The following is a 26,352-nucleotide window of genomic DNA, read 5'->3' on the forward strand; positions in this document are numbered from 1 at the left end:
AAATCGGTTCATGCCCACCGCTATCCACCGAATGGCCCTGAGAGCTGAATCCCAGCATTTTGTTATTGGACGCCTTTTGATTCACATGAATCAATCTGACTGAGGTGAGTGCATCTATGAAAAACGGGAGTGTATCTATTAGACTAGACAGCTTCTAAATTTTCGGCAGGTGGGACCGAAACAGAGATCGAGGGATGTAGGTCTTCTTGGTGCCGTGCCAAGTCGGTGGTCCAATTTTGAGTCTCATCTTTTAGTCGCGCCGATGAGAATCCCGGCGGAAGGGAGACCTCGAAGGGCAAAAAAGTCACACAAAAGACACCCTGTCACCAACTCATCCCTCTCCTACTCCAAACACTGGCATCCCCGTAATTTCCCCAAAGCCAGGGGCACCTCCCCTCCTCTTTCCGTGCCCGGCCCCGGACCTCAAGACGGCACTGTCCCACTCTCCCCTCGCTTCCTCCACCCCTCCCCTCTCTGAACTTTTCGAAGCTTCCCTCTCTGCCCCTATAAGTGTCCCCATCGATCGCCGCTGGATTCTGTTGAGAGAGAGAGAGGGAGAGAGGGAGAGAGAGAGAGAGAGCGAGTCGGAACCCTAGCACCTCCGCGATCACCGGAACCCTAACCCCAATGGCGTTGGCTGCCGCTGCAAAGGAGCTCCGATTGGTCGATCCCCATGTCTGGAAGGCGTGCGCTGGCCCCGCTGCCAAAATCCCCTCCATCGGTTCGCGCGTGTACTACTTTCCCCAGGGTCATGCCGACAGTCCTCCTCCACGCCAGACTTCTCCGCCGCCTCCTGCCGCCGCCCCTTCATCCTCTGCTCGGTCTCTGCCGTCCGTCTCCTTGCTAACCCCGACACCGACGAGGTCTTCGCCCAGATCGACCTCGACCCCCGCTGTCTCTCGCCGCCGGCGCCGCCGCCCCCGGCCGACATCCTTGACGGGGGTGGGGGAGTGGTGTCGTTCGCGAAGATCCTGACTCCAAGCGACGCGAACAACGGCGGGGGCTTCTCGGTGCCGAGGTTCTGTGCGGACTCAATTTTTCCAGGGCTGGACTTCAAGGCGGACCCGCCGGTCCAGACCATTTCGGTTCGGGATGTGCACGGGGCCCGGTGGGATTTCCGGCACATCTACCGGGGCACGCCGCGGCGGCACCTGCTGACCACCGGCTGGAGCAAGTTCGTCAACTGCAAAAAGCTCGTCGCCGGGGATTCGGTCGTGTTCATCAAGAACCAGGCCGGCGAGCTCTTCGTCGGTGTACGCCGCACCGGCCGGTCATGTGGCTCGTTGGACTATCTGCCCTATAGCCCCTCGGCCGGAGGGGGCGTTAAACTCGAGGAGAACCTCGGCAGCGGTGAAGGGTTCTCGAGGAATGTGAGGGGCCGGGTTCCGGCCTCATCGGTGGTGGACGCGGTCCGATTGGCGGAGATGGGCTGCCCCTTTGAGGTCCTTTACTACCCGAGGTCTGGGTCGCCGGACTTTGTGGTGGCCGTGGAGGTTGTGGAGTCGGCGATGAGGGTGTATTGGACTGCCGGAATGCGGGTTAAAATGTCGGTGGACACGGAGGATTCGTCCAGGATGACCTGGTTTCAGGGGACGGTGTCGGCGGCCGCGGTCAAGGATGTGGGCCCGTGGCCCGGTTCACCATGGCGTATGCTTCAGGTAGTTATTTATTTCCATCCTGTCTTGTCACGTCTTATTGCTTGTCTTGCTTTATTTGTTCTCTTGTTGTTGATCTGTCTTGGTGACATCGACGAGGTTGATTATTTATAAAATAAATTTAGGACTTTGCCCACATGCCTCATTGCTAGGTTATAAAGAATTGGGCTGGAACTGTTTGATTCTGCTGTGGCTTTGCTTTTTTAGTGCATTTCTGGGTGTTGTTTCTTAAGTCATGGTGACTGCCTCATGTTTTTTCGGGGATTATAATTGCATTTTCTATATTGTTGTTCCGCGCATGGCTACTCTGGCATCAGACTTTAACGGGCTCATGTTTTGTTTCATTTTACTCATTCCTGGAGTTCTAGGATAGAGACCGTTTGCCGTCCCTTCAGTTGTTGAATCTTGTATAATAAAATCAATGTAAGGTCATGTTATAGTCATGTCGTGCATCCTTTTTCAACCTGTCCCGAATTACATGATAAAGTAGTCGAATTTATGAATTTGGGAGAATAGTCTACCGTCTGGTGAGTTCATATTCCCTGGATGGGACACATTGTAACATCACATGATGTAGATCATGTAAGTCGACTAGGCATTTTGAAGTGTGGATTCAAATTAAAATATTGGACAAATGATCATCTTTAGCTATACCCCATTGCATGTCAGCTTTTTGAGTATGGTGCCCTTTTTCATCTTTGATTGGTGACAGAATGTCAAAAGCCGAGTGATATTATTAAAAGTTCAGGCAGAACCTCGTATTGGTAACTTTTGAGATGTAATAAAAAGTAAAGCAAGAAAAGGGCATCTTATAGGGCATGTTTGGGTTTCCTTGTTGCCTCTTTGCTGCAAGGAAAGTATGAAATAAAACAAATATTAAAAAGAATCAGCCAGACATCAGTCATCCGCTACAAGCATGGGTACTTTGCTTGATCTTATGCATTTACTTTCTTAAACATGAACTAAGGTATTCCACATCTCTCATGATTTAGCAAAGTATAATATTTTGCAAATGTGCAACATTGGCAAGTAATATACATTGGTAGACCTCTTGTATATTGTGCTTCAATCATACAACGTGGCTTGGTATATATGTGCAACTAAATTTTTTTGTTCAAACTTCTAGCCTCCCTTAGCATATCAGCTACTTAACTCCTTGTGGATACCACTTACGACCATGTCATATAAGATTTGAATTGAAGTGACTAGCAACTCTTTTTTGGTCCTGTATCGCATGTAATTGGCACAATATCAATGATTGCCAAAGGTGTATATGTGATAGTGCAAAACCTCTGAAACTTTAGATATGTAAATGGCAAGGGAAATAAATAGGAATAAAATGCTCTCATAAAATCTATAATAGAGCTTGATGAACATTCATCTCCTCCAAGTACCTATATTTTTCTGTTTGGTAAGCTGCAAAAATGGACCCTATTTGTTAGGATAGAAGGACATTATGTAGAATTAATTGCATCTTTAAGCTCAGTCGTTACCAAGTCTTGAAGGTTTTGACTTTGCATGGTCACAAATAAGGAGGTGTGTTCTTCATATTTTCACTCATGAGATCTCTTTGCAAGATGTATTGTCTTGCACCTTGAGTTAAGCATAATTTCAGCTTGTTAAGAGGAAATTGAGAAAATCTTTCCCTTTTATTCTTACCTTGAATCTCAACTTAAATGGTCACCCTGTTAATTGAATGGCATGTCTAGTTCCTTGAGCCATAAGTTTAAATGTTATTACTCTTTTATTCCAAGAGTATGAAAATAGGAGTAAATGATCAAGATTAAACATAGTGGATACTTTAAAAGGATATTAGTTCTTTTGTTTACCAAATAAAGAATATTGCTTCTTTGTTCCTTATATGTAGTATTAAGAAAAAGAAATCTGAATTTTTATCTTTAGGAACTTTACGTGATTAAGGGTCTGTTTGGGAACTTCATGCCAGAATTGGCTGGAGATTGGGCCCCACAACACCTGCATTCTCCCTCTCCTGCTGTCTCGCTCACTCCTTCCTTTCCCCTAGCAGTCCAATCCTCTCCTATCCAGCTGGATCTAGCCAAACAGGCCCCAAGAGTAGTTATTTACAAAGAAAGGGTATGATTGTTGGTGCCACACATTATTTTAGTTAGTCATGATAAATGGTATCTTGCTAATATTGGAAGTTATGCTAGCTAGTTCTCTGTGAACTGAATTTGAGTGAATTTAATCATGAATTGCTGGCTAAGAATGAAAATAAAAAAAAAAAGTAATTTAGGAAATTTTAGAGCTTGAAATAGGTGATTTCAAATACACTTACGTGCTCAAAAAGATGCACGCTTTTTCTTCGCCTCAACCAGGTGCAGAATTTGTCTTTGCTATACCTAGTCCCAGCATCCTCATTTTGATTGAGGACTTGGGCTTAAATGGCAAAAGAGATGAGGAAAAAGGAAAAACCAGAGACATTCTTCTTCTTCTTGCATCTGGTAAGCTCCCTGATTCTCCTCCTCTTCATCTCTTTGTCCTTTTCTTCTCCTTTTTCCCTTTTTCTTTTGGAGATGGACTGGAAAAATGTGTCTTTCTTCTTCTTTCTGCTTCTGCTTCTTTTTGCTGTGCCTTCGCTTCTTCTACACCTTGCTTTGGACCTTGCGCCTACTCTTCAGGAGATGTGGGTGCCTTAGTGTGTCTTGAGCCTTTGACAACTTTAAGTCATAGGTGTTAGGAATACAATATTTTCACTTGGAACCATAGTCATATGAGCTGGTAGCATCTGTGGAAATACAACTGGCAACTTGTCAAAACCTTTAGGTAGTCCTGCATCATTATGCATCCCAACTAGGGTTGATACATGTGTGAAATTGTTGTACCATGCCATTACAATTTTTTGATATTTAATAACATGTTACAGATAGGTTTTGCTGAATTTTGTGAAGCTAGACATGTTAGCTGCTATATATAGTTAAAAAAACATAAAACTGCATTCACTTTGTTATTTTTTTTGTTTTTTATTTATCTTATTTAAGTCATCTTTGTTGCTTGTTCATTGTATACTAGTTGGTTGTTGTAAACTACCTGTATTTTCAAATTGTGCCTCGATGCCCACCTGCTTTGTTGTGTGGCAATATTTCATATTTACATGCCTCTTTAATCTTTACATCTAATATCTTCTGTAAATGAGACAGTATCTCCCTCACTTATCATCCTCACTTTTCAAGAAAAAAATCTTTGGGATAAGTTTTAGTTTCTTTCAACTCTTGCAACTTGCTGGATTGTAATACTAAAAAGTTTATAAGAATTACAAGAAATGTGTTATATATGAATAATGTAGAAAGCTAATTGCAAATATTTCTAATTTTGAATATCACATTGTCTGGACTTGTGCCAGGCAGCTGAGATGATGGTGATGATGTTTGAAAAAGGAAGCTCAGGAAATGGGTTCGGGCATGTTTGGATTGGTCTTTGGCAATTTGGTCTTCTTTGGTAGTAGGAAGGATGGCATTGGAAGTCCTAAATTGGTACCCCTTCAAGAGTCAAAACTAACATTAATTACACCATCCAGCGAGATTTTTGTTTCTGTAAAAGTGTTGCCAGCGAACTGGATGTGCAACACTTGTTTGGTCAGATTACTAGAATCCCTCTAAGAATAAAGGCCTTTTTGGCAAAGGTGTTGGTTGTAAAGCTTTTGCAGCTTTTCGAAGTAGAGTTTTTATACGAAGCAGTTTGCTATTTGGTAACTATATTTCTAAAGTATTGTGGAATTCTAACATATGTTAGCTTACCAAAAGAGTGCTTTTGGTGTGACAAAATTACAATAAAGGATATTGCACAGTATTATACAATAAAATATAATACAATATAATATGTATTATTATATAAATATATTACACAATATAATATTAATGTAATGTAATATAATATAATATTACTATAATGTAATATAATATAATATTATTATAATGTAGTTAATATAATATTGTATACTAATAGAATATGATATAATATAACATAATATAACATAGGAATGTATTATTACATAGTATTATATTATTATAGTGCAACATAATGTAATATAATATTGTAAACAAAGAGATTGGATGGAGATGGGGATTTAATCCTAACATGGAGAGAGTCGGGATTGAAACCTTGAATCAGAAAAGGCCGGACCTTTGGAAGGGGGCTTGCTTGGAGAAATGAGAGGAAGCTAGGAGAGACCCAAAGGAGATCTAGGGTTCATTCCAAAGGATTGTGACTGGAAAAGGATCAGCTGCCCATGGTTCAGCAACAATAAAGAGGCTGCGGGAAGGAGGGACCCTAGGCCATAGACTGTGAGAAGGAAGGGAGCATCCTCAAAAGGCTGTGGATCATGGGATGGGTTCTCTTCATGCGTTAGGGCTTTGAGATCTTTTGAGGGCAATCTCTTCCTTTTGCATGATTAGATCTTTTTGTCCCTTATGTTTTAAAAGGATGCAACTGTAATTATGTATTTTTGTCATGGGTATTGTAGTCAGAAAGTCAAATTTCATAAAGCAAAAACAGCTTCCTAACATGTTGTAGAAAGTACAGTTTTCCAACAAGGCTTAAACAACTTTTATATTTTTTAACCAAACACCACTATAATCATCCAAAGTGCTTTTGGAGAGCTAAAAAGTGCTTTTTGGCTCCCCACAAGCTTTGCCAAATAGGGCCTAAATCCTTGGTTGCCCTTGAGATAAAGAATGTGTCATCTGTGGCCTTTGTCATATAGAAACTGAATCACTTCAGTTTTCCTGCCTGCAGAACATGATTTAAGTAGATGACTTTATCAAAGATATAACTAATTTTGAATGATTCTTTTCAGTCAAATTCATAAAAAAGAACTACAACGGTGTAAACTGTCGAGTAATTTGATCTTTGTTTCTACTGTCTTTTTTCTTTCTTTTTTTTCCCTCAAAGCTGAACCCTTTTTTATAACATGTAAAGCTTTTCTTAGTTATGAATGGATGGTGGTGAGGTTCCATCATGGTGATTCAAATAGACTCTGAGATGCTTTTTAGTCTTTCTTCTATGAGGTCTTACTGTTGTTTCCGAAACAGGAATATGATGGTATATTGGAAGCTGGGAAACAATTATCTTAAATTTTGTATCTTGGCATTTCAGGTGTTTCTTCCTATCTCAATCGATTTTATCCATTATTTTTGTAGCAAAGCATTTGTGGCTCCTTGAAAGTAGTTTGACAGAGCCAGGATCATAACTTACTATAATACATTATTAGTTTGTCGACATGGACATCTCAAAAGTTAATTACATCATATTAATAAAATGATTACATGTTTTGCATGTCAAATGTGAAAGCAGGTCAGGAAATAATCTGTTATACTTCAGCCAAATCATTCCATGAAAATTCATTCTTTGTTCTCTTTCAACTTTTCGTTGGCACATTCAAAAGCCGATATAATTTGTCTGAAAATTTCAAGCTTATTCTGCTAAGTTTATTCTTGATATTTCTCTTAGGTTACCTGGGATGAACCAGAGGTTTTGCAGAATGTCAGAAGTGTAAATCCCTGGCAGGTGGAGCTTGTTTCTGCCCCTCCTCAGCTATGCACTCCATATCCTGTTATGAAGAAACTAAGGGGGCCACAAAGTCAAGACTTTTCTGATGTTGGAGAGGGCAGCATGCTCTTTCCAGTAACAGATTTTAAGAGTACATCCATGGGGAATCTATCCCCATCAATCAATTACAATACATTTCCTGCTGGCATGCAGGGAGCCAGGCATGATCCATTCTATGTCCCCACTTTATTCAATTTCATTCCCTTGAGCGGCCAAAAAATGCTCTCTGATAATCTGCATGGCACTAAGATGCAACAGAAGTTAAATAATGTATCCACTAATTTGAGTGTTGGAAGTACATTAGTTTCAGACGGCTCATCCCCACTGAGCAATGGAAGTATCCTGGACTGTGGCACAGATCTTCTCAAAACTGTGGCTTCCAATCCGACTACGAAAACTGTGGAGAAACTTTTCAGTTGTTTGGTAAGATTATCCAGATAGAGCAGCCTGCTGATGTTGCTCCAGATAAAGAGTACGGAGAGACCACAGGTGGAGTCCTACCACATGATTTTTTTCTCTCTTACCAACGTAAGCAGTTGCTTGATGGTCTTGATGTGCAACATCAAAGAGTTTCTGCTTTGGAAGCATGTTCTATGTGACAGAAATGATGTGTGCATCTGCCACATGTGGCCTGTACAGGTATGAATCAGTGAAACATGCTTTTGTTTGTTTTTTATATGATTTAATTATTTCAAATTTCTCAAATGTGTGATAACTCAGATAGAATTTCATGTCAAGGTGGTGTTCCTACTTGTGAAATATCTGATCTTACTATTTAACTCAAGATTCAGTATTTTGTTTATGCTTATTTACTTATCCGGGCTATACATGTATCTGGGTACTAGTTTTAAGGTTGACTAATGCTTTGCAAGGAATATGTGGCTATATATATTAGGATTTGATAGTGCTTTGTATCTCAATATAAAGCTATAGTAGCAAAAGGTGCCTTCTGATTCTATTCAGCATTCCGAGTAACTTTTTCTGTTTCCAACATGCTCAAATGACAATTTGACAACGCATGGCCTTGCATATATTAATGAGTGTTATTCACCAAACATCATTTTTCTGTAATCATCTTAAGGATCTGGGATAGTTAAACTTAAATGGATACTCTATCACCAAAGATCATCTGAAGACCTGTTTCAAAATTTGTTTTGTATTTATTACTATTTGAATTTCCTCTTTGAAACTTCCACTTGACATTTTTGTACTGTATTTTGAATGTTCTACAATTTCTACCTAGTGATTGCTAAAATTTTGTCATGCTGATTTAATGAACATACAGTGCCAAGCCCATTATTATCTTCTTACTAAGTCCTCTTGGTCATGATGCTTTTGTAGGGTCATTGTGTAGTGCAATTGGGATGTGGTCCTTGGTTTGCTCCCTCCCAAAAAATAAAGGAAAAATAAACATATATATAAATGATGAAGCACGAAATCAGCCTTTGGTAAGACTTTAACTATTATTGCTTTGGAACATATACTAGTAGCATATAGTATGGAGCAAGGTTTTAAGTCTTGGTAGGATGAGGGGGCATGCGGGCTGTCCCATCTCATTCCTATAAGAAAATGGGATGAGGTGGGGATTTTGAAACCCATCCATGCTAGGAGAGAAGAAGCACGAGGAAAGCAAGAAAGGAAGGAAAGAAAAAGAAAAGGAAAAAATGAAAGGAAAAAGGAAGAAGAAAGAGGAAAGAAGAAAAAAAAGAGAGAAGAAAAAGGATAAAAGAAATAAAGGAAGGATAACAAACAGAGAAAAAGGAAGGGAAGGAAAGAAAGGAAGGTAGAAGAAAAAGAAAGAAAGAAGGAAAGAAAGAAGAAAGAAACCAACAAATAAAGGAAAGAAAGAAGAAGATAGATAAATGGAGGAAATCTATCTAGATGCATAATCAGGATCGACACGTGGATGGGGCGGGATAGTGGGGCATCTCATTCCATAGAAAAATCGGGACACCTTTGTCCTATTAGATTTAAAATCTTGGTTTGGAGATGATTGAGGGCTTGTTTGGAAGCAATGGGAAGAGGGTTGGAAATGGGGTCAGATTGGGCCAGGCTAGGCCACACCCCTTCCCGAGCCCAGCCCGAAACTTCTTTTCGAGCTTTGGACTGGGCTCATAGGCCTAAAAGTTTTTAAAAAACTTAGGCTTGAGCTCGAACCGAGCCCCGCCCAAACTCGATTGGGTCAGCCCAATTAGGTTTAGCCCCACAAGCTCTCTTTCGACTTCCCTCTCTTAAAAAATTTAAAAAAAGGAGAAAAGGCTAAGGCTAATCTCAGCAAATCCTTCGCGGCTTTCCCACTTCCACCTGCCCGTGGCTTCTTCATGCCTCCCCCCCGCCCCTGGTACCACCTGCAGTTCCTCGCCCATTCGTGGCTCCACCGCCTCCCTTAGCTCGCGGCTCCTCCGCCCTTAGTCCCCCTCCACCACCCTAATGCCTGTGGCTCCTCCGCCTTCGGTCCCCCTCCTCCCACCCGGTCCCCAGCGTCTGTGGCTCCTCTACCTCCCTCTGCCTGTGGCTTCTTTGCCCGTGGCACCTGTAGCTTCTCCGCACCACACCCCCTCTCCTTCGGCCCACGCGCCTGCAGCTTCTTCATATCAGCATTGATTGTGTAGACGATGTCAGATGTGCGGACCTCAGTGTTGAAGCAGTGGACATCTTGATTCAGCGCCGCCTCCAAATACTTATTCTCATCTTGGTCGTTTGCAGACTACCAGAGCAAATCTTGGAGCATATGCACAGTGGATAACGCATAGTTGGAATTGGTGAAATATAAGGGGTAACGTGGTGTGTTATTCACCATGGGATATGGGGGTAACGTGGCATGTTATTCACCATGGGTTGAGCACACAATTGGGCTTCTGAATGGGCTGGACTTTGGGCTCGAATTTGAGCTGGGCCAAAGGTATACCCGAGCCTAGTCCAAAAGACAAATGAGTCCCATAATTAGGCCCAAGCTCAGCCTAAGCTATTTTAGGCCTAGTCCGAAGTCCGACCCGAAGTTGGGCCGGCCCTAACCTTCTCTCAAAAGAACTATATAAAAGACTAATGACATTCAATATAGCAAATTAAATGAAAAAAAGAAAAACTAACAAAAGTAAATTGCTAAATGTTGACTGAATTTTGACCTATATTGCATCGATATGGATGTTTAATGCAGATTCTAGGTGGCCTTGTTAAGATTGGGCTTGGCTTTATGATGAAGGTTAGACATGTGGAGGCAAAACCAAAGATGATTTGGTTGAAAGATATGAGAATAGATTAAGGGATGTTTGGATGCTCGAATGCACTATCCATGGATAATCTATTGCAAATGGAATTGATAGTTTGAAAATAGGTGAGAAGAGAAGAAAGTAGGAAAGATATATCCTAGTTTCTTGGGAATAGGATAAACCATCATTTTGGGTGGGTTGTAGTATCTTGAAAAATCAAGATTGTACATTCCAAATGGCACACCAATCACTCTAGACTCATCCTCTCCATCCCTTTATTGAGAGGAATTCTTGTCTAATAACAACTTATAATACAGATAAGTAATTCCTGCATCTGAATGTGTCCTTATGAAAGGTATCTATGTTGATATAGTTCTTATCATGTATGAATGGCATTGAGGTGGCATAGCTTAGTGGGTGCTGCCCTCTATTCTTTAGGATGTTGTTCATGTGTGCAAGACAAATTTTGAATATGTGGAATGAATGAAAGGAATGTAAAATGGATATAGAAAAATGGGAGATTATGGGATCGAGCATTATGGTGCAAATGGGGACCATACTAACCCTTGTAACCTCCTTCCCAAAAAAAAAAAAAAAGAAAAAGAGAAAAAGGTGCTCGAATTGTGAGAGGCTTTAGTTTAGATAATATTGATGGGTTGAAGTTATGGTTAGGAGTGCAATTAAGCGAGTTAGTCTGAGTAGTGAGAGGCTCGAGCTCAACTCGGCACAATTCGAATATCAACCGAGCCATACTCAAGCTCGAATTCAAGCTTGGTCAAATTAAATAATATGATTCAAAACAAAATATAACATAATATTATATTTTAAAATATCAAATTAATAATATGTATATATATTATAAATATGATATAATACTATTAAAAATATATATATGCACACCTAGGCTCGTGAGCCTTTGAGTGAGTACTTTGTTACTCGAGCTTGATAATAGTTGAGCCAAGTAGAGCTCAGACCCAAGTCAAGCTCGATCGTGAGCTGCTCGGCTCGTTTGCACCCCTAGTTATAGCTATGAAAATTAAAATGTCCTTCCTTATTTTGATTTCATGAGATTCTATTATGTTTCGGAATGAGCGTGTTCCTCCTGTGGGTAGGAAACTTCATTTTGGAGTGCATACCCACTTTGGAATCTCCTTGGAAATTTGTTTGCAAACCTGCTTCCTAACTGTTCTCGTGTTCAGATTTTTTAGGAGGCCCACCATTTGGCCCCTTCACCTTGTTCTGTAGCTAAGGTTCCTCCTATCTCAATTTTGCATTTCTAAAATATTGTTGCAAATCTTTTTTATGTGATTAGTTTTAAGATAGGTTAGGGTTTGAGAATAAGATGGCATGTATAATATTTAATGAGACATGAGACTAGCCATTATTAAAGTGTGAAATTCGAAGGATGACACTACCTATTTTTTCTTACTACCTTGCTTTCTATCCTCTTGTGTCCATTTAGCTATATTTTGGTCCTCACATTCTTTGTTGGTCATGATGATCTTGTTGAGGAAGTGAACTTATTTTCTTACTGATGGATCTTTATGACTGCAAGTAGAAATGCTAGAAGGTGAAATTTGTTAATCTGTCTTTCAATTGCAGCATATATGTAAGCTTAACTTACAAAACTATTTAAGTTTCACGGAAGATATGTTTTATCCTTGAACCAAACTGATTTTCATATGGGCTCCTCCGGATCTGTGTCTATGATGTCTGTATCGTGAACTTGGCCATAACTTGCCTTTTATCTTAATGCATTATTTATCAATTAGTGTGAAACTTTTCCATCTTTGCCTATTCTATAATTATAATGTCTTATGATTTGTTATTTAATGGTTAAACACAAGCAACTTTATGGCTAAATTCAGGTACATGATCCAAAATCAGGAAAATGATGATACAAAATGTATACTGATTGATAATCTGCATTAGCAGAATCTTTTCACCTCTAGTGCTCAATTTGATGCTTCATGCTTCACTTTCCTAAAATGATTGATGCTGCTAATTGGCCAAGTTCTTTCTTTTTATTATGTTGAGGCTTTGCATTTTATTAGACGAATGTTCACTTACAAAGTGTGAGTGCTAGGAAAACTATTGGTGGATTATAAGCAAGATAATGTCCAAGAAGCTTACAAGGAAAAAAGTTATTATTCTCATTTGCCCAAGCAATGGGTTCAACTGCAGAATCTTTTATATAATCTCCAGTGCTTGCTTTTGAAATAGCAAAAGCGTATAGCTTACTTGTGGAGAGGGAAAAATCAAAGAAAATCGTTGGTCTGATATGGAATGGAAAAGATTTCTTTATTTATATTTATCCAATATTGTTTATGATGTATGTTATTTTGAGGTGGGATTCGTTTTCATGGATCACACATGGTAACATTTGATATTTTAGAGGTTTTATGATCTATTGAATTAGCCATTGCTTGGTGCAGTGGTAAAGGTAAGGTTCTCCATGCCTGTGCATTGCCCTAAGCACCATACTGATGCCAAACCAATACTTGCTATAGGGGATGTATCAAGCATTAGTATGGCTCCACCTATATTGACACTGTACCAACATGGTATCGCTATGGGTACCAAAATCAGTATTGCAAACCTTAGTAAAAAGCTTGCTAACAAATGCAATGACATGGGCTCGATCCTAGAACAGCCACATTGTGCAAAAGAAGAAGAAGACGAAGAAGAGGGGGGAGAGAGAGGGAGTGATTTGGTTTGTCCCCCCCAGTCAACCCATCCCAAGACACCGTATTTTGGGACTATAGTTTGGTAATAGCCAATACCCTTTAGTATGCTAAGTATTATACCAATTTCGACATCTATCATGAGTTCAGTTTGTTTTAAGGCAACTACATGCTTTATATATGTCATAACTCTGGTGGAGCAAAGCTGATATGAGAATATAGTAAAAGCCTTTGTAAAAACTATCAATCGATGGGCTCCTAATATCTTCCACATGTTCTATGAAATAAATGGAAGGATTTATTAATCAAAATTTGAGTTGTCTCTAATATATCCAAACAACATTTTGTGCCTTTGAAACTACAAGTCAATGCACCCTAGAACGTTAACTTTTCGAAATATTTTAAGTACATGAGCAGTGTTAATTGTTGAGAAGGCAAAATGTTGCTGCCAATTTTTCTACTTCATTGCTTTCTCTTTTTCTTTTGTAGAAAAAAAGTATTTAGTATAAGGCTTGTATTTGTATTCATGAATAAATGAAATGCCTTCATAAGTCTGATAGAAATGGTGTGATGTTTTATTCTGTTTAGCTTTTTTGTTTCTCCATATAAAAATTTGCACGGAGTTCATGTGAGGATTTCTGCTGTTTATCAGGGTATAATATGCTTGTTTACAACCTGAATGTTGTGCTGTCGTTTCCACTGCAGGTGTCCTTGTTGAAGACAACATGAAGGTTGCCTCCTGCACTCTGTCATCCTAATGCATTGTCTCGGGCTTGGCAATGTTTAACCTAGTGTGTTTCTAACTGTTATGTTGACTTCTTCATGTTCCTGTTGAACTCGCCTGTCTGAAAAATTTCTGAGTCGTGGTTGAGGTACTAGCTGTTTGACATTTTAAAGCTAGTCTGTCGTACTGTCTTCAATGTCTTACTCCTGTTTTTGTACATTTTTTTGGGATTACTGCACGGATTATATCGGTAGTTGTTACCCACATAATTGGCCACTGACATAGCACTATGGATATGTTGACATGATCACACCTGCTGATGGCAGCAAGAATGACGAGATGCTGTCATTGGGTGGGACTAGCTCTTCCGTTTCTTCCTTGAAGTAGAAAAGGTGAAAAGAATGAGCAGATGCTTTTTCAAAGACATCCAAAATCATCTTCCGTTTGTTGGTCTTTTCTATTCATGTTGATCCTAGGCTTTTCTCTATTTCGAGTATGCCTGGTGCGAGAAAGATAACAAGGGTTTGTGGAAGTACGGAGGCAAAAAAAGTGATGCTGATGGAAGGAAATTGATATTCAATGGGAGTAAATATAAATTATGAAGCTTGACGCAGCTTTGAATGGTTCGTGCTCCTTTTTTATGGTATATGTATATTTGATGGAGTTGCAATCATCTGCAGCATTGCCTAGAATATTAGTCCTAATCTCTACTGCTATCCTAGACTCATTAGTTGCTGCTGCTACGGTCTTGATGCAAACTTTAGTCTGGATGATCCAAACTGCAGCTAGTTACCCTGACATTTCCTCTTTGAAGTTGAGCTGCTTGGGGTTGTGATTTTACTGAATTCAGTTAATGCCAGGCCTGGCCTTATCTGATCATCTCTCAAGCACGCAGAATTGATGGTCGGAGCTTCAGCTTCACAGGAAAGAAATGCCTTGCCTTAGCGATGCTCTGCAGCTGTGAAAATTTTTTTTTCTTCTAATATGGGGTGAAACTGATGAGCTTATTTCGTTTGTGAATCTTGAATCCTAGCAAGCGTTTGGTTAGGAGGGACTAATATGAGTGCAGGAATTCGGTTCCAGAAACTAGAATTCTGGTCCCTGCACCCTGGCTTGTGTCAACAAGCGACCGTTCGGGGACGTCACCTTTCCAGTTTCGCCAAACCAGTCCCGCGGAACCCAAGTTCCCGCTGCCTGGTGCCTCTCAACTAAATATGCCTTAAGGTTTGTGCTTCATGCTTGTGTTTCCTTTCTTCCAAGTGTGTTAACATCAAATCCCGTCCAAAGAAAAATCTCTTTTTACGCACCTATCAAAGGCGATGGTTTTTATTAAGTGCTAGCGAGTATTAAAGTTTAAGCAGTTAGATGTGAGCAATGTGCTAACGCTAAAGGCCCTCATTTGATGCAGAAAGAAAAAGGTCCAAGAAAGAAAAATTTAATCAATATTCCGTATTCCTTTTGTTCGGTAATGCCCGGCAAAAATGGTCAATGAAAAGTCTTGAGAGATGTGAATTATGCTTCACCGTTAACTAGTATAGACTCGTTCCTTCTGGAGTGGCTGGACAGATCGCTCTCCAAGTAGATACTGGCAGTCGTAAAATGCTTGCTACGTAGTTCAAGCCTCTGACACGAAGAGGAAAAGACACAGTGACCAGATATGCTGTATGGGAGCCCATCATCCATGCTTTTTCAATTTAAGAAGCTCAAGCTTCAAGCTGATACCTGTAGGCGACTTCAAAGACCATGCTAGATGACTAAAGATCACCTGCCGATCATGATTGATACCGCCTATCTGCCTGTATACCTAACAAAGCAATGATTTGTAGGTGATCGGTTGCTATACTCCTCAAATAATGAGGATGAGTTATACATTACCATCTTGGCTGTTGCTGATTTTTTTGTATTTTTTTCTTTTCTAAAAATGAGGACAGGCATTGAACAGTGCAATATATTCAGTATAAACAACAAAACCATCTGAAAGAATATCTCTAAGAAATAATAATACACAAACAGTAACAAAAGAATTTTAATATGCTTTTGGACTCTATTACAAAATATTTCAGCTTTATTTTCATCAATAATTCAAGTTTAGAAAGCCAAGAAATCAATAGGAAATTTGTCTCAGAACATTTTTTGGTTGTAAAGAATGAAAATCGGGATTAGTTTTTCGATTCCTATAATATCCATTCATGGGAACCATTAGAATTGTCTAATTTTGATTCTTATCTTTAAAATTCTCTAAATAATTTTGGATCAATGTAGCAAACTTTGTAGCCTATTTCAGTTTAGATAAATACTTTAAAATTATTATGGGGTCATACCACCTCGGTCTTTATCCTCGATCATCATCTTTAGACATCGTCCTCGGCTATCATACGAGGATGTCATTAGATTAATACTGATCTCATGGTTTGATTCTAGCCGATGACTTATGCAATCGATGTAGGAGTGAAACCGTTAGATGGAAAACATGAGCAAGTGTCATTTTCTTAAACTCTAGTCGGATTCTAGCCGACGACTTATGAAATCGATGTAGGAGTCAAACCGTTAGATGGAAAACGTGGGTTAGTGCCATTTCTCTTAAATTTCGGACGATTACGATAAAACTTCTGATGGTTATGATGAAACATGGTATGCGAATTAATGCCACTAATCGCACACTACGCATGATGACATCATGGATAATGATTCTTCATAGCGGTTACTGATTATTAAGATAATGTATTTCTTCTCCCTCTATAAAAGAGATACATGAGAAGCCTTCAGAATTTTTTTTCAAATCAGAAAAGCACTCTCTTACTAATTCTCTCTCACTGTTTTCAAAACTCTAATCAACTAAGCATTGAAGGATCCTCTATCGGAGAATCTCCAGTGATCAGACTTTTATTACAGAATATGAGAGCATCCAGAACATCCTCAGATCACCGTTGACCATTGAGCTTCATCTCGAACACACGCTAGCCCTAGCTACTCCTCCGCAGTTCAGAGCCTTGTGGCAACAAAGATAATTATTAAATAATATATTATGATTACTAGTATGCTAATAATTATATATCTACATATTAATATATACTATATCTTAAAATATAAAGTTATATTATGTGAAAATTTTTTTGAATCAGAAAAGCACTCTCTTACTAATTCTCTCTCACTGTTTTCAAAACTCTAATCAACTTAAGCATTGAAGGATCCTCTATCGGAGAATCTCAAGTGATCAGACTTTTATTACAGGATATGAGAGCATTCAGAACATCCTTAGATCTCCGTTGACCATTTAGCTTCATCTCGGACACACGCTGGCCCTAGCTACTCCTCCTCGGTTCAGAGCCTTGTGGCAACAAAGATAATTATTAAATAATATATTATGATTTCTAGTATGCTAATAATTATATATCTACATGTATAATATATACTATCATCTTAAAATATAAAGTTATATTATGTGCTCCATTACAAATAATTAGTGTCCCATATATTATTCTTCTAATATTTTTATATTTACAAAATAATGCACATAATTACACTTTGATATACGACGTATAATGTAATATATATTTGAAAATATATTATATCATAATTGTCAAAAGAATAATGTAATATATTATAATTTCTTTGAATATATTATAACAACAAAGTGTTTTATGTTACTAATAGAATAATTACATATTATAAGCACATCAAGATATCAGAATAAAGTATTATGTTAGAACTACCATGATGTGTTTACTAATGCAGTATTTAATAATATATTATTATCTAACTACTATATTTTCCCTTATTATAATATAACATAACATAGTGTTATATGATGTAATATGCCTATTATCTTTTAATTTGTATAAAATTATATTAAATCATATGACACATTATTCTTTATATGATATAGGGTATATTATCATGATAATTATTTTATATTTATAATATAGCATTATATAATATTAATATTTATATAATTTTTATATAATACTATATTAATTGATATAGTATATAATATATCATTTTAATGCATCATTATATTATATAACTTATATTGAAAATATAATATGTATGGGGTCTCTTTTATTGACTAACATCAACGTACATATCTAATATTAAGGAATATGATGCTATCTTGGACTATGGTTTTATCATTTGTTAAAGTTTTTTGATAACTACTATATCCAACATTCTTGTATCTAAATGAATTTATAAATTAATATAATAATTGACTAGAATGGAAAATTGATATTAGTTTCTAACTCCCATGCCACCAAACTAAAATGCAACTTTAGTGTTTCTCAAAAATAGATAGATGCCCTGGAAGGCGACCATAAAAGAGAGGTTAGTGTGTGCTTATTTGGATTGCATTTCAGGACACTATTGAATTAAAGTCGGCAGCACTTGCCTACTCCTATTTAAAATTTGAAAAAGAAAAAACTTTGGAATAGAAGATCGCAATCACAATCCTCTCTAGAGTAATGGCTACGGCTAGTGTGGAAAGACCTGAGACCGGTGTGGAACGGCCATTCGATCGTTAGGGCTACTCCTAACTGCCTTTGAATTGCGAGCATGTGTGAAACCACTATATTTATTCTCTTAAAAATCTTTGGGTAAATTATGTTCACAGTCCTTAAACTAAGTCAATTTTTTTTAAGTGGTTCATAAACTACAAAATCTTAAATTTAAGTCCTTCAACTATCTGAACCCCTTTAATGTTGCCCCTGGGATGAATTTCGGCTATTTTCTCTCATCGAAAATTTGATGTGACAAAATCCGATACTGACGTGGATAAAATCCGATGCAAACTGATAAAAAATAATATTATTATTATTATTATTATTTCATTTTTTTTCTTTTATCCTTGCATGAATCGCAAAGCACACAAAAAAATGAAGAAGACTCCTGATCGATCCCTCTGGCTGCAACTCCACCGCACCCCCACCTGCCCCGACACACCCCTCTTGCCCAGATGCCTACCCCATCGCACCCCCTCTGATTGCACTCTCGCCCACCCCGACGTCGGTGGGTTGCGCACTGGTGCCCCCCGGCCCCACCCAGCCCCGCCCACCTCCGTGTGCCCCTGCGGTTTCACTCCCCGGTGCACCCCACCACCCCGCCCCACCCCCCCATCACCGCGGTGGGTTCTGCGCCCCCCTCCCCCCATTGGCTAAATAGGGTAGGAGGCTTGGAGCGATGGAACAGGGAAGCTTAGATGATTGCTGGGGTTTTGTGTTGGATATTTCCTTTTTTTTTTTTTTCTTTTTCAAAGATTTATAGAAGGAAAGCACCTCAGAGAGGTCGAAGGAGAAGGCCAACGTCGGTGACGATGGGGAGGAGGGAGACAGTGCAGATCGACGGGAGGTGATGTCGAGGAGAGCAGGGATGGGCGGCAGGGGGCAGGGAAAGGAGGCATGCAGTCAAGGGGGCGAGGGTCGGGGGGTCTCTGCCGATCGGAGATGTTGGCGGTGGTGGAAAGGGGGCTTGATGGGAGGCGAGGGAGGAGAAAGGGGGGCAATGGTGGAGGGCAAAGGGCGGCCGATCTGGAGCTGGGGCAGGGAGTGGTGGGGTGGGAGGGGGGGGGTGCCAGCGCACAACCACCGGCGTCGGAGCTAGCGAGGGTGCGTTGGGGTGGGGCAGAAGCCTCGGGCATTGGAGAGGGGGGTCAAAGGGGTGGGCCGGTGGGTGGGTGCGCGGGTGGCAAGCCGGTGGGGGGGCGAGGGTAGAGAGAAGAAGAAGAATAAAAAAAATAAAAATAAAAATAAAAATAAAATATTATTTTTTATCATATTTGCATCAAATTTTGTCACATCAGATTTTCGATGAGAGAAAATGGCCAGAATCCACCTCGGGGGCAACATTAAAGGGGTTCAGATAGTTGGGGGACTTAAGTTTAGGATTTTGTATTTTAGGAACTATTTAAAAAAAATTGACTTAGTTTAGGGACTACGAATATAATTTACCCAAAATCTTTTAGGGGGTATTTGGTTCGCAACTGGAATCAGAATGGGAATGGGAATCGGAATGGCTTGGAATCAGAATCAAAATGGCCAAATCTCCGAAGCGTTTGGTTCGTGACCGGAATCGAAATCGAAATTGGAATAAAATTTGAATCCATAGAGGAGAGTAGGGATTGAGTTCTATATAGATTGAGCCATTTCCATTCCATCTGGAATCGGAATTGGAATGAGACTCCTCCCAACCAAACGATTGAAATGGGAGTCACCCATTCGATTCCAGACCCCCACTCCCTCTAACCAAACACCCCTTAAGTTAATCCTCCTTTCCCACTATAGTCGAGCCACTATTGACCTGTTAGCCTTCCCCTCTTCATTTTTTTTCTCTCGATGGCTAGCATGCCCCATAGTTTTTTTTTGATTGAAATGGGAGGTGGAACCCGCCCAAATTTAATTAAGCATAATGAATATTTACAGAATAACGAATCAAGCTGAGGAAGCTAGATTCAAAGATGGTAGAGGTAGTAGTTTCAATTACAAGTTAATATTTCTGAAAACCTGAAAATAGGTTCTGAAAACAGATATGAAAGTGGTCGAGGGTTGCAAGTTTTCAAGCTTTCAAGTCACGAATTACATGTTTTTGATAACGTATAAGTGATTTGGTTGCAGCTCTTCGTGCGATCATAAAAACTTGAAATTCAATCTTCATGTGTGGGGCTACAAAAGAGCACTATTTTACTCTGTTAGCAGGCCACTCAGTGAAATAAACAGAGATGTAGTCACTTTTGATTCCCCCATTTAGCAGCTTGAAGCCAATCTTTTAAAACTGCTACTCCTGTCTCAATTGTCTTTCCATAGGAGTATGCCTCAAAGTTAAAAATCTTTCTATTTCGTTCTTTCCATAAGTACCATAGGATTGCTGAAATTACGCTATACATTGCCTGTTTAGCATTTCTGTTTTTAAGTTAGTCATCCAATCACTCAGCAAACCTAGAACAGTAAGTGGTAGAGGAGGAAGTGAGAGACGCTGCATGATCCCATTCCAAACCTAAGAGGAAAACTGGCATTCCAGGAATAAATGGTTGATGCTTTCATCCATAGAACAGCACAGAGGATAGTGAGCAGGCGTCAGAAATTTACGCTTACGCAGACTATTAGCAGTGAGAACTTTGTTGTGAAAGATTAGCCACATGAAGATTTTTACTTTGGCAGGGATAGGCAGAGACCAAATAGTCATGGGGAACCAAGAGATCATCCGGCACTGAATAAAAAATTTGTATGCATTGCTGACTGAGAAGATTCCATTGGCTGTCCATCTCCAATGTACGGTGTCGTGTCAGAAGAAAGGTGAATAGACCGTAAAAGAAACTACAAGTGGTTGAATTCTAATCCAACAGTAGAGTTAAGAGGTTCGCAGAAGTTGTGTCGTCTATTTGCAGTATGAAGAAATTCATGAACTATAATATTCGATGAAAGCATAATTCTAAAAGGTTTGGGAATAGGTCTTGCATACAATTTTCTTCGAACCAGCGGTCAATCCAAAAGAGAGTTTGTTTTCCATCTCTCAATTTGCTTTCAATGTAGGCATTGAATAGTGGGCAGACCTTTATGATATTTTTCCAAGACTGAGATGCCTTCAGAGATCGTGATATTGGCACTATAAGAGCATTCATGTTGTCATAGTATGCATTTTGAATTAACATTCTCCATGTTTTTGTAGGTTCATTCATATATCTCCAGCATCTTTTAAGGAGTAGGCATTTGTTGAAAAGTCTGAGATTTAAAACACCAAGACCTCCAAGCTTCTTTGGCTTGCAAACATTTTCCCATCTTAGTAAGCAATGTCCTCCATTGCATTGCTTATGCCCTCTCCATAAAAAATTTCTTCTTTGTCTATCGATTGAGTTGATTACTATTGTGGGAAGAAGATAACCTGACATCCAATATGAAGGCAACGATGTCAACACTGAATTAATCAATGACAGGCATCCTTCTATTGATAATAACTTACCTTTTCAAGAAGCCAATTTCTTGTCTACCTTCTGTATTAAGAAGTTTCAGTCAGCTGCTTTCTTGTGGCCAGTTAACAGAGAAAAGCCAAGATATGTGGCGGGAAAACCTTCAGGCTTGCATCACAACATTGCTGCAAATCTTCTGGCTTCGGTTTGTGATAAGTTAATTATGTAGAGTGCACTCTCATCAATGTTTATCTTCAACCCAAATAGAATTTTGAAGGCGTAAAGCTTAAATTTGAGGTGTTGAATATGCTAAAGATTTGCATCAGAAAATAGGATAGTATCGTCAGCATACTGCAAGCAAATGATTTTACCAGTGGTGGATAAAGAACCCATACCAGCTATTAGACCATTTTTAGCTGATAGCTTAAGAATCTGGTTCAAAACGTCAGTTACCAGGATGAAAAGGATGGGAGATAATGGATCGCCTTGCTTTAAGCCCTGTTTCGTTTTGATCCATTTCGATGGGTTTCCATTAAGGATAAGAGCAACCTTGTTTGTTGTGAGAATTTAGTCCACCCACTTGCATGTACCATTTGTTTCTGAATCCTCTTGCCTTTAACATTTCTAGTAAGATGGCCAGCTAACACGATCAAAAGCTTTTTTGAAGTCCAATTTTAGAAGAATACCTAGATTTTTTTTTCTTTTGATTATAAGAAATGATTCCATTCGTTAGGATAGAATTTTGAGGATTCCATTCGTCAGGCTTATTGGGTGAAAGTCACCAACAGTTTTGCATTCTTATTTTTTGGGAATGAGTGAGATGAAGGTATAATTCAGTCTGGAAATATCAGTTTGGCAAGCATAGAGCTGGTTGAAGAAGTTGATGAAGGAAAAAATTTGATTGGGGTTGGATCGTCAAGGTGCATCTAAATTTTTTTTTGTTCTATTAATTTATCTTAACCTGATGTGCAGCGGAATAAAGATCAAAACTCCAAAAAATTTCTTGAATCTGATGCCTCACGAGATTGAACGCACAAATCCTCTAATTTGCACGCACGTCAGGCTTCGCAGGAAATGGGATGATCTTCTTTGTGCCAATCCTTTAGAAGGGATGGAGGGGAGAGATGAGATCCTATCTCATGGTTGGAAGGGATCTTGGACAGGAGCCTTCACGTCAAGGTACCATGCCAAGAAATAACTACCTTCTCTCCTCTTATTTGTCACATAAATATTTTTCTTCCTCACCGGTGGTTTGTTTCTTTTGTCGTACAAAAAAAAATCCATCCCAATTGGTGGTTAGTGGTCCCTCCCTTAAATAGATGAGACACCCAGTCATGACCTAACTAATTTAGGACTCTTAATTGAAATCATATTTGAACTAATCCAAACCTTAACCAACTAGAAAATGGAGGAGAGAAAGGATGCCTCCTTTCTTCACATGTGAAGCCTTCACACGCACACATAGTGGGGTGGAAATAATCACCGCTCCCTCCTCTCTTAGTTGGCCACTTTATGAGAGAGAGTCTCAGGGTTTTGGAACTCTTTAGTTCTAAATCAATCTAGCTCAAATTTGATCTGATTCGAATCCGATTCGAATCTAATTCGAACCAAACTTGAAGAGCTTGCCAATCCTAATCTAATTAAGATTTTGATCCAAGGCTAACTTAGATTTTTAATCTAATTAAGTATTAATTAAATTAGATCTAATCTAAATTAATTAGACATAAATTCAATCTTTCATAAATTCTTTAGATCACTGATCAGATCATTATCATCCTCGAAATAAACCTGCACCTTATGTCCAGTTTAGCTAGACATAGTCAACTGTTTAATTTTGTATGATCTCTTACTTAATTTTCAATTAAGCTAATCTATTTATTAATTAAGTCTCGTACTTCAAATTGAACACATAACATTAGGTCAATTCTTTCCTAATTTATCTGACTTTGCATGACTCCATAGGTTCGAATACTAAGCCGATAGTATAGAAATTATTTCCTATACTAATCAAAGTTATCATTAGCAATGATTTTCGATGTCCAGTTAAGTCAAATATTTTCAAGACAATATTCAAGAATCATAAAATATGGTTACTGTATAATTCATCTTTTTGATCCTGAATGCTCAGGATGACCTAAGGTTTAACTGTCAATCCTGAATGAGTCATCTACATTGTATTTTAATCGTTCAAATTCATCAATTGATTACCTCAGCTGAGATTTTACTCAATTGAAATACAGTGATGCATTATCTTCTATAATTCGGAGAGGTCAATCTCATCTCGATCCACACATAGACTTCTCAAGTACTTGACTGTATCCAGTAACCTTTCATCACTATATTAGAAATGCAGATAGTCTGACATTAAAGTACAATGAGTTACTTGCAAGCTACTATGGTGATCTAAGATCTGAGGGATACTTATACCCATATCCTTCACGAACTGCCCTTGACAGCAGAGCACTCCACAGGTGAGTCACTTATTCTATGACGATATACTCCTACATCTCATCTATATGCCATACCAGTATCTCCATACTCCTTAGTTATGAAGACAACCAACCTATATGGCACACAATGATCAATACTTGACAAACGTCATCATTCTTTAATGACATTATATTTAGTCACAAATATGATTTAAGAACTATTCGATAAATTCTCCTTTATCGATTGTCATATAGTTATAAGAATTTCATCATAACACAAGAGTTCTATTGAGGAAGATGTACAATTTGTGATGAAAAATATCAAATAATTTTATTAATTCATAATTCATATACAGATTACAAAGAGCACAATCATCCAAACAATTGGCTTTAGGATATATTTTCTAATAACTTTCACTTAGATTAAAGCCAATCGATATAATATCTAATATTCATCTTCCATTTGTATTCGTCGAACTTCTTGATTCTGAAGATTTTAGTAAATGGGTTGGCCAAGTTTTTCTTTTTGTCGATCTTTTGAAGCTCGACGTCACCTCAATCTATGATCTCACGGACAAGATGATAGCGACATAGAAATGCTTGGTCTTTGGTGAGACTTCGATTCTTTAGTTTGAGCTATGACTCTAGTACTATCGCAGTACAGCAGAATAGGACCATCAACGGAGGGTGCCACTCTCAGTTCACTAATGAACTTTCACAATCAGATTGCTTCTTTGATAGCATCGAATGTCGCAATATACTCCGTCTCACATACTGAATCGGCTACGGTGTGCTGCTTGAAATTTTTTAGCAGATTGCTCCTCTATTTAAGGTAAACATATATCCGGACATACTTTTGCTATCATCATAGTATGACTAAAAATTGAAATCAGTATATCCCACAAGTTTCAAGTCAGTATCTCCATAGATAAACTATTGGTCCTTAGCATTTCTCAAATACTTAAGAATTATCTTTACAATCTTTCAATGATTCTCATCCGGATCAGATTGGTACCTACTCACTATCCCTAGTAAGTATATCACATCTGACCTCGTACATGTCATATGTTAGGATTTGATGCCTTAAGATTCAGTCTACATTGACATAGCGAGGTTCGCGGAGAAAAATGGAGTCCAACGAGACCAAGATCATCTGAATCGGAGCTCGGATGGAGGAGATACGAGCTTTTGAAGTCGGCATGAGAATCTAGGCGGCGGAGGATCGCCGGCGACCGGCGGCGGGCGGCAGTGGCACGGCCGCAGGCGGCGGCGCGCGGGACGCGCGACCCAGGCCCGCGCGGGACGCGCGACCCAGGCCTGCTGGCCCTTGCCCCGGTCCACCGTGGATCGGGTGGTCCACGGCGCGGTCTGTGGACCGCGTGGGCGTTTCCCACGCATTTCTCGCGGTCCACGACACTATTCTATGGACCGGAGCGCGATCGGAGGGCCCAGGTGATTTTCGATCTTGATCCGACGGTCCAGGGGATTTTTTGGCTTTGTTTAGGACTCCTAATCCGTGTCTATCAAGTTTAAACCCTGTTTATGCCTTTAAAAAGGCCTGAGACGAACAGAGTGAATAGTGGGTTCGATTTTCTCGCCGCCGTACGAACCAGAGGAGAGAGAGAGGCATGAGGCGCTGTGAGAGAGGAGCAGGAGGCTCCTGGACAGCGGTCGCCAGGCTCTTCAGGGGTTCAGGGGGGTCTCCAAGAGAGAGAGAGCTTTTGTGAGGAGAACTTCAGGTGAGAGAGAATTGGATGTACAAGGGTTGAGGGTGAGGTCTCCTCTTGTAAAATTTTCTTTCCATAGTGAAGTTTGCATGCCCCGTGGAGGCGAGCCCTTTTGTGGCTGATCCACGTATTTTGATTGTTTTTCCTTTTGTTTTGTTTCTTCTTTCTTCCTGCTGCATCGCGTGGTACTGAAAGGATCTTGGGAGGTGGTATCCTGGCCAGACATCCACCCAACATCATAACGTATATAATAGATCTCACTACCGAAGTATATGAGATTCTACTTATACGCTCTCTCTTATGAGGTTGTCGGATAATTCTTCTTAGAGAGAGTAATTTCATGACCTATCAGAAGATAGTCTTTCTTAAAATTATTCATACTGAATCGTTTTAGCATTATATCGATGTACATGGATTGGGATAATTCAAGTAGTCATTAGATCTATCCCTATAGATCTTCATCCCTAG

General features: G+C 39.4%; 1 protein-coding gene across 1 annotated transcript; it reads left to right on the forward strand.

Annotated features, from left to right (window-relative positions):
* The first annotated feature begins 347 nt into the window (after window positions 1-347).
* On the forward strand, window positions 348-14,117 carry LOC105038065 (auxin response factor 17-like). Its single transcript, XM_010913753.4, is given in 5 exon segments — window positions 348-754; window positions 757-1,658; window positions 7,122-7,617; window positions 7,620-7,859; window positions 13,819-14,117. Coding segments are annotated over 4 exon segments (1,725 nt in total). The 5' UTR covers window positions 348-627; the 3' UTR covers window positions 7,820-7,859; window positions 13,819-14,117.
* The last annotated feature ends 12,235 nt before the right edge of the window (window positions 14,118-26,352 follow it).

The sequence above is a fragment of the Elaeis guineensis genome, chromosome 1 (assembly GCF_000442705.2).
Source record: "Elaeis guineensis isolate ETL-2024a chromosome 1, EG11, whole genome shotgun sequence".
NCBI classification, from domain to species: domain Eukaryota; kingdom Viridiplantae; phylum Streptophyta; class Magnoliopsida; order Arecales; family Arecaceae; genus Elaeis; species Elaeis guineensis.